Source organism: Camellia sinensis, chromosome 15, assembly GCF_055761805.1.
Source record: "Camellia sinensis isolate YWXY chromosome 15, ASM5576180v1, whole genome shotgun sequence".
Taxonomy (NCBI): Eukaryota; Viridiplantae; Streptophyta; class Magnoliopsida; order Ericales; family Theaceae; genus Camellia; species Camellia sinensis.
The window spans coordinates 124499596-124508630 of NC_138975.1; the positions used below are offsets into that span (position 1 = coordinate 124499596).

Here is a 9035-nt window from a genome sequence, read left to right on the forward strand (position 1 = left end):
GTGAGAATAGTCACTAAAAGGTCGTCCTGAAAAGCCAAAAATAAAACTTTTAAAGACAAATTTGAAAATGCCACTAATAAATAGACTTTTAAGGACAAAATAATTTGGTCTCAAAATGGTTTATTTTTTGAAACAAAAAATTTGGTCCCAAATAGATAATAATTCATCACTAACACTGCTGGAAAACAGACTTTTAGTGGCGTTTAAGAAACGCCGCTATATCTTTCAAAAACGCCGCTAATTCCTTTTGCGACGTTTAGTACTAAACGTCGAAGCTGCGGCCGTCGCTGTATCTTTACGACGTTTTAAAACGTCGCGATATTAGAATAGGCGGCGTTTTTAGAAACGCCGTGAAATGTCCCTACATGACATTACTAAGATTTTAGCGACGTTTTCAAAACGCCGTCATATCTTTTTAAAAAAATTGACCGTCAACCTTTTGGAGTTTAGGTGGCGTTTTAAAAACGCCGTGAAACCCTCCTTTTTTTTTTTGAAATTATGCTAATTTTATGTGATTAAACTAAAAAAATACCTATAATAAAATTGAATAGCCGTAATATGAAATAACAACTCCCATTCAAATTATAAATGCAGCATTAATTCACTTTCCTATTCAATTTAATATCCAATCATCATTACCCACAAAATAACATATTCAAAAATTAAATTCACAATTCTCAACCAAAAAATCAGCAGTCCTATGGCAGCAAAAATCAACACCAGCCAAAAGTCACACATAGCCTTGTTCTTATCAACTAGACCAACTTGTATTACAAAAGCTTTTGTAAGATAATTTGCTTCCAAAAAATGAAAAAATGGATCATTATCCACATCCATACTAGATCTACCAGGTGTCTCTGGAGTATAACTTGCAGGAATCACATCAGGCTCCCTAGCTAAGAAGACACTGTTCACCACCCCATAATTTCCACTTACAAATGGTTGGTGCTCATCATGCCGCCATTCTCCATCAACAAAAAACTTGTACTGCACGGAAATGAAAACAACATATCTAAACATCAGATACTAAAGATAGAAGTACACTTTTAGGATTGTTGATGTAGATGAACTCATCTCTTTGACTAAACACTGAATTTCATGATCAATTTGTTAATCTTGCACAATATTTCTGTGAATATCATGTCCGTTATATACAATTTTGAAAGAATTAAAATGTATAAAATGCATGCACCATTGTGCAACTATGGGATGCATGTTTACTTTCTTCAACCTGTATAATCTTCATATAACACAACAATATGGTGTCTCATTGAGATTTATATGTATTAGCTGCCTGTGTTATAGCAAACATACAAAGCCTTTTAGCTAATTTATAGTCTTTATTATTTGAAACAACAAATCACCCTCTTTAGCGGACAAATTGTCCATGGATCCATTTTCAGGAACATAAAGTGGCTCCAATTTCTGCTAAGCATGGGGACCCACCAATACTGATATATATTAAAGTATAAAACATTTAAAGAAGAAGAAGGTGTACAATCCAAGTTAAAATTCACAAAACAGATCACCAAGCTCTTTCAACAGTGCAAGCTTCTAAGCTTACAGTAGAAAGTAGAAAATGAAGAAGAAAAAGAAGAAATTCAAACAAATCAAATATACCTCAACTTTCCCAAATCTTCTTCCAGACATCTCACATGCTCAGAAGCCTCTTCTTGGGCCTTTTTTGTAACTTCATGTAATGAAATATTAACAAATAGGTTAAAAACACCGAAGTAAATATAGAAGTAGACACGACCATCTATTCATAAGGCTTTTTTTTCAAATAGGTCTTCCCTACCATCATTTGCAAGAACCAAGGAGTAAGTTGAATTGGCTGATGCAAGGAAATAAAAATCATGTATTCAGCACGCTGATCCACTTGCCCATATCCATGTAATAAAACAAGCAATTGAGGAGGTGGAAAAAAAATGACTTCAAAAAATAATGTTGTTCCATTAGTCACTATCCCTATAAATATAATTAATATACAGCTTTCACATTGTCCATCCATCTCAAAGAATCTCAGCAAGTACTATCTGACTTCAACTATATTCAGACACATTCTAAAAAAAAATTCTCAAAGACATGCCACTATATTAAGCACACTTACAAAACAGCAAGGGCTTGCATTAGACCTATCACCTCTGGAATTTTCCCTGTCAGCCTATTTCCTTACAGAGATCTAATAACAAGAACCATAAGCACAGTAATGTCATAATGAAAAACACGAAATGCATTTTGTATTAGAATTCAGAAATTAAGTGCATATCAATTTTAACTTCAATTGACCTTCCTTGAAGACAACAGAAGAAGAACATTTCTAGCTTCTACTTCTTCCACAAAAGAAAAATATAAAGTGGAGTAAGAGAACTCACAGAGTGGCCACTTGTAGAAAGCCAATATTGTATGGAATCTCCCCAGAGATCTGATTGTATGAGATATCTCTGAAAATCATACACTACAATTTTAACCAAAAATGAAAAGAAAGAATGTATTTCCGTAGTAGGGTAGTTATCATTTAAGAAACTTACAAGATCTCAAAGCTTGTACAATTTCCAATGTTATCAGGGATTGTTCCAGTTAGGTTATTGCCTCTTACATCACTAAAGAGATCAAGGAAGATTTCAATGTCCCCATGGATATGAAGCAGAAAGCAAGTAGGAAGCACAGAAAAAGCCCAAAGCAAGCATAACCAGGAAGTGAACACTCACAAATACCACAGGCCAGTCAGTTGGCACATATCTGGGGACAGGGTTCCAGTTAAAGAATTGCCACATAACCCTCTGCAAACATAATTACCACCAGATGATAGATGAACCAATAGTTTGTCCAGAGTAAAACTATAAACCAAATTAAATGTTTAAGTGTTAATAGCATCAAGGGTTGATAATGAAATTGGATTTTATCTATCAGTTGTTAAACCGTAATTGATGTAGTACTTACAGATATTGTAATACTTCATTCCAATAGATTAACCTCGGTATCTCACCAATAAGCTGGTTACGAGCAAGGTCCCTACAGAATAAATTTACACAAAGACAAGGCATACATATATATTAGCACAAGTGTCTATGGCTTTGGTGTAAATAAAATCAAAAAAGCATATGGTAATGTTAACTGCATGGACTCCACTAAAAAATAAAAAAATAAAAAAATTATGATTCACAGAGTTTTGAGCTTGGGAATCTGTGTTAATGTTGAAGGGATAGGACCAGTCAATTGATTGTTCTTCAAATTCCTGCATTTACAGAGCTTATTCAAGCCCTTGGTTGGCAGAACTAAAAATCTAAACATTCTCATTTGAAATGACCAACATGAGAAAAATTTAATCTTTTCTTTTTTGGTGAAAACTTTTTCCTTCAGATATTACCATCACTACTACAATTACCAACACATTAGTTACAAGGTGATAATCAATCATATCAAAATATTTTTTGAAAGTTTTTCTCCGAGGCAAATATAAAGTTGTGAAAAATTTACTCCACACCCTCATTTTTTTTTTTGGTAAAAAAAATCCTTATCCGCCTAAAAGGAAAATGATTTATTGTTGATGGTTTCCTTATTTTTTTTAGTGATGCTGGAAAAATTGGCTACACATATTGTCATCTTCAGTCCTATGACAAGAGAAGCAGTCATCTTTGTAAAATGGTTTTCATTCTGCCATCATTTTGTGTCTCCCTTTCCCTAATTCTTAGGATCATGCATATACTCAACAATCGGCAAAGGTAGCTTTGTCGATGACATAACAATCAGCATTTCTATCCAACAAATATCAGTCTTTGATTGGTAGCCTCTACCACTGAACCGTGTATAAGAAAGTGAAAGAAAAATGAGCATTTGTCTTAAGACATAAACTAGTGTCGTACAGGCCGCGTGAGCATGCATTTCATGTGTTTGTGTGTGTGCGCATGTGTGTGTGTGTGTGTGTGTGTGTGTGTGTGTGTGTGTGTGTGTGAGAGAGAGAGAGAGAGAGAGGTACCAGTAATATACAATCATCATTCTTAGCACAATTTATGAAAAGCGGCAGCATATTCAGGAATGTAATTCACCACTATCAGAAACAACAACTTCGCTTCTGGGATCCCCACTGTGTCTGCCCTCAGCTTCAATCTTGGAGACAACATCCATCCCAGAAAGCACTTTCCCAAACACAACATGATGCCCATCCAACCTGTACCCAAAATAAATAAAAATAAAAAACTGAAATTCAATGCAGTAGTTAAAAAATCTGCCAGGCCACAAACTATAGACTTTAGTACCAGTAAATGCGTTATATTGATCAACCAGTAGTGCAGAATCTACACACTGTACCCTTGTTTATGAACATACTACCTATCCAGCCTACTTGCTGGTGTTTTCAATGAAATATTTTCCCATTAGCCATAAGTATTTATTTGACTATACCGATGGCAAACCAATAATTATTTCACAAAGATCCTACCCATACACTAGCTTGCAACTTGAGGATGGCAAACACCATCCGATACTAACTAGCTTGCAACTCGAGGATGGCGAACACCATCAGGACTAAGGGCATTAATGGGGCTGGGCTGGGGCCTATGCTAGAAAAAACAGAGAAATCTTGTGACCAAGTCCGGTCTGGCCAAACAACGGTCATAAAAATCTATCTCAAGCTTGGTTCTAAAATTTCATTCCAATCCCAAACCCACCTAATAAAACCCATAAATTAAATCAAAATTCTTGTGGCAAACTTGAAAGCCTAGAGTTTAGATAAGGTACTTGCGAGGGGTTTTGTGCTTACTAGGGCCGGTGTGCTTCAGTTCAAAATTCTCATTGGCAAAGTTGTCACCATAGATTGATTCTCCACCCCGCCCATCACCGAGAGTAAAATCACCTCCCTGGATCATAAAACTGGGAATGATCCTATGGAATTTGCTCCCTTTGTAATGGAGAGGCTTCCCACCTTTTCCAGTTCCTTTCTCCCCTGAAATGAAAGGGATCACTGCAAATGTAAATATGTAAACAAAGTTCCAACGTAATTCTGGTGAGTAGTTTTAACATCAAATTGTGGGCCTCATCCTCTGGCAAAGTTACAGCTTCCAATGCATCAAGGCTTGTGGGCAATTATCACTAGATGACACAAAATTCCCCACCTCCCCCTTTCTTGAGCCATACAGTAGTGCACATCTAAACAGTAAGTACAAGTCCAAACAAAAGCTATTTTACAGGTTGGGTAACACCGTTATACCAGAGTTATATTACAAAGCACCACTTGCTTTCAACATCTGGCAACTTTAAATCACAAAGCTCCAAAATCCAACATAGATAACCATTGTAATTGATTCTTATGGTAAAATCAGCTTCAATATTTTATATATTGTCAAAAATAAAAAATAAAAACCAATTTGTTCTGGTGCATGATATCAAGTTCACGGAAGTATATAATTAAAAAAGGTTACATGTTATTGAAAGAAAAGAAGAGAAATAATACCCCTGCTCGGTCACAGAACATCCTGTACTCATGTAGAAGCTTGTTCATATCTTGCCTCTCAATTTCTCGGTATGCCCTGACTTGCCATTCTTCCACTTGGCTTACTGGAAACTTTGTACCCACTGCCAACAAAAAGAAAAAAAAAATAAAAATATTCATGTTTAAGTAGTGAACAAAAAACCATCTCTATAAAATAACAAATAAAATCCACAAAAAAAAAAGAAAAAAAAAAGCTGCAAACTGCACACAACGTAAGCGATATAAATAAAATGCACGATGGGGGAAAGAGAAAGTGGGGAGGAGAATCAAAAGAAAGGATCATTGGCAGAAAAATAAAAAAACAAGAAACAACTAAACGAATACACTCCCCCTGTTTGTTAAATAAACAGTCACTTTTTTGTAATAAAAGATTACGAGGAGAAAAAAATCTTATAAATACTGCAGCAAATTGTACTCGTTTTAAATAGTGAAAAAAACACTTCAGAACCAATTTGCATTGGCCAATCACAAATTTGAAGATGACCAGTGATCTAATATTGACAAAGAAATACAAGATGCTTTTAATATCCACTTTCTTTTATCAATAATAATATCCTCTTCTTTTCTTTTCTGTTTTTTTGGCTCAGCTAGATTAATATCCATTTTTAACTAGTCCATGCTCACAACATCCTGGATGAACAAGAATCATGCTTATGTGCTCATCCAAGAAAAAAAAGAGAGGTAATATATGTATATAGAAGATTATATATGCCGTACAAGCATTGCAACTCAATTTTCAAACTAAAGCCGTCTACTGGCAGATAGTAACTCATCTAAGAGATTGAGATATCAGAATTTATCATGTAACACTGGAATGAAAACAATGATGGAGTGCAGATTATCTCTTATTTAAATATTCTTCTGTCCGTGTAACTTTAAATCACCGTATCCTCTTCTTTCTTTTCCACTTCCTTCTCTTCTTCACCCTCCTCTGTTTTCCCTTCTTCTTTCACTTCACCTTTGTCTTCGACGTTAGCTATTTCTTCTTGTTTCTTGTCTTCTAGGGTTTCAGACGCCATCGAAATGAACTTCCAGAAAAGAGAGAGAGAGAGAGAGAGAGAGAGAGAGAGAGAGAGAGGGTGTGCTGTATGTATATGTATATAGAGAGATCAAAAAAGAACCTAACAGATCAATTCAACAATTCAACAATTCAACAAATATCGATGTATACAAATGTTATACATGCAGTAAAATTCGAAAGAAATAGAGAGAGAGAGAGAGAGTATCGATTAAAGTTCAGTAAATGAGGATCAAGTCAGAATGCCTCTATCTGAATCTCTGCAAATGAGGTTCAAGTAAGAATGCCTTCAAAACATTGATTTCATAGATCTAGAGAGAGAGAGAGAGACGGTGGAGCTCGCTACCTCGCCGGTGCAGATGACGGTGGCGATGGAGCTTCGAAATCGCTCTGAATCTCGAAATCGATCTGAATCTTCGAAATCGCTTCGAAATCGCTCTGAATCTTCGAAATCGCAGGTGCAGCTGGAGCTTCGATGAAGAAATGTGTGCGTATAAGGATTGAGAGAGAGAGAGAGATGTGTGCGTATTCAAGCTTCAAGAACAGCCGATTGATCTCCTCCGTCTTCTTCGTCGCTGAGAGAGAGAGAGAGATGTGCGCGAAATTGCTATTACACTTTGCACTCAGATTAAAAAATAAGGGTTTCATAAAGGGGCGCGTGTAGCTACAGCATTCGGAGGCGCTTTTAAACGCCTTCAATTAGAAACGGTGCCGTTTTGGTTTTAAAACATATGCGACGGTTACAAAACGCCGTTAAAAATTAACAAACGTGACGTTTAATAAAACGCCGTTAATTAAACGCCGTTAATTGTCTTATTTCCTGTAGTGTAAAGTCCAGCTTTCGTTGCTAAAAATATAATAACGACAATTTTCACAACAAAAATATTTAGTCTCTAAAAAATAATTTTGTTCCTAAGTTTTAGTTCCCAAAACCTTAAGTTTTTGTAGTGACTTGGGGAGATACATGGTCCTACAAATGAAAAATATGATTGATCAATGAAATAAACTATGAATATTGGAATAAAATATCACAATGCAATGTATACACTACCACATATAAGAATTTTATAAACCAAATGTTTTGATCACTAAAAGTGAAAATTTTGTTGCAAAAGACATTTAGGGATCAATTTCCATCGTTGTGAGGATAGTCGCTAAAAGATTGTATTGAAAAGTCAAAAACAAGGCTTTAGTGACAAAATTTTGAAAATGTCACTAATAAATAGATTTTTAGGAACAAAATAATTTGGTCTCAAAATGATTTATTTTTTGAGATAAAAAATTTGGCCCCAAAAGGATAACAATTCATCGCTAATGTCCAATTTTCGTTACTAAAAATATAATAACGACACATTTCGCAACTAAAATATTTGGTTCATAAAAAATAATTTTGTCCCTAAATTTTAATCTCTAAAATTTTAATTTTTTTATAGTGATAATTACCATAATAATCTTTAACCAAAACCCTATAAGCAAGAAAAAAAAATTGTTGTTTCGAACTTCACCAAACAAATGATTGGGAGATAAATTTTCAAAAAAGATTTTAGGGAGAGAGTTTAAAATTTTTTTGGTTTGTTTGGTTATATATTTTGAAAATAGTTTTAGAGTATGAGAGTTTGTGATGATTTGATGCTTTCTTGTAATTGAGTAGATATGTATGAGAGAAAAAATAATTGAGAAAGATAGAGGAGACAGGAGAGAGGAGAGAGGAAAATTGATTGATTGATGTGTAGGTGAGAGAAAGTAGTTTTAAATTTTTTTTTTTTTCAAAATCACTAAACCAAACAAATTTTAAAAAAATTTCTCTAAAATTTATTTTTCAAAAGCAAATCAAACAAGAGAGAACGGGAAAAAAAAAAATGAAAGTATGAGTACTGCTAAGAAAAATGATCTCACTCAGGATCAACTAACATAACTTCCTTTTTTTATTTTTATTATTATTATTATTTTTTATAGAAACGCCACCATGGATATATTGGCATTTAGTTACAAATCCAATTAATCTAACATCTAACAAACATACACTAGAAAAACTAAGAATTTTAGAAATTAAATTTTTTGGTCTCTAAAAGTGAAAATTTTGTTACGAAAAACATTTAAGAACCAATTTTTATTGTCGTGCGGATAATTGTGAAAATGTCATTTTTTGAAAATGTCACTAATAAATATATTTTTACGAACAAAATAATTTAGTCTAAAAAATGTTTATTTTTTGAGACAAAAAATTTACACTGTAGGATAATCGGAAATTAGCGGTGTTTTTAAAATGCCGCAAATGGCCAGAAAAACGCCGCAAAAAGATAAGGCGACGTTTAAAAAATTCGTCGATGATACGGCGGCCGTCATATCTTTGTGACGTTTTAAAAATGCCACTATAGAGTTTAGACGACGTTTTTTAAAGCGCAACTAATTCTTAACATCTGATGACTGTTTCTGTTAGAGGAGTTAACTATGATGTAATTATGACAACATTTTGTGTCGTTTTTATCAAAAACGCCACCTTTTCTTTTTTTTTTAAAAAAAAAA

At 34.2% G+C, this 9035-nt stretch overlaps 1 protein-coding gene across 28 annotated transcripts; it reads right to left on the reverse strand.

Annotated features, from left to right (window-relative positions):
- Window positions 1-582: 582 nt before the first annotated feature.
- LOC114298405 (uncharacterized) lies at window positions 583-7167 on the reverse strand. Of its 28 annotated transcripts, none has more exons than XM_082910138.1 (13): window positions 6856-7167; window positions 5453-5574; window positions 4763-4945; window positions 3980-4171; window positions 3167-3238; window positions 2944-3015; window positions 2712-2783; window positions 2532-2603; window positions 2376-2444; window positions 2111-2182; window positions 1799-1834; window positions 1621-1690; window positions 583-987 (listed from the first exon to the last, which is right to left on the reverse strand). In XM_082910138.1, exons 4-10 carry the CDS (start codon window positions 3997-3999, stop codon window positions 2173-2175), a joined length of 387 nt encoding a protein of 128 aa, XP_082766264.1. In that variant the 5' UTR covers window positions 4000-4171; window positions 4763-4945; window positions 5453-5574; window positions 6856-7167; the 3' UTR covers window positions 583-987; window positions 1621-1690; window positions 1799-1834; window positions 2111-2172. The 28 variants fall into 28 exon arrangements, with proteins under 28 accessions (XP_082766264.1, XP_082766255.1, XP_082766262.1 ...); XM_082910129.1 differs by having other exon boundaries at window positions 1799-1878; window positions 2712-2840; window positions 6856-7160; XM_082910137.1 differs by having other exon boundaries at window positions 653-987; window positions 1799-1878.
- Between the last annotated feature and the right edge of the window lie 1868 nt (window positions 7168-9035).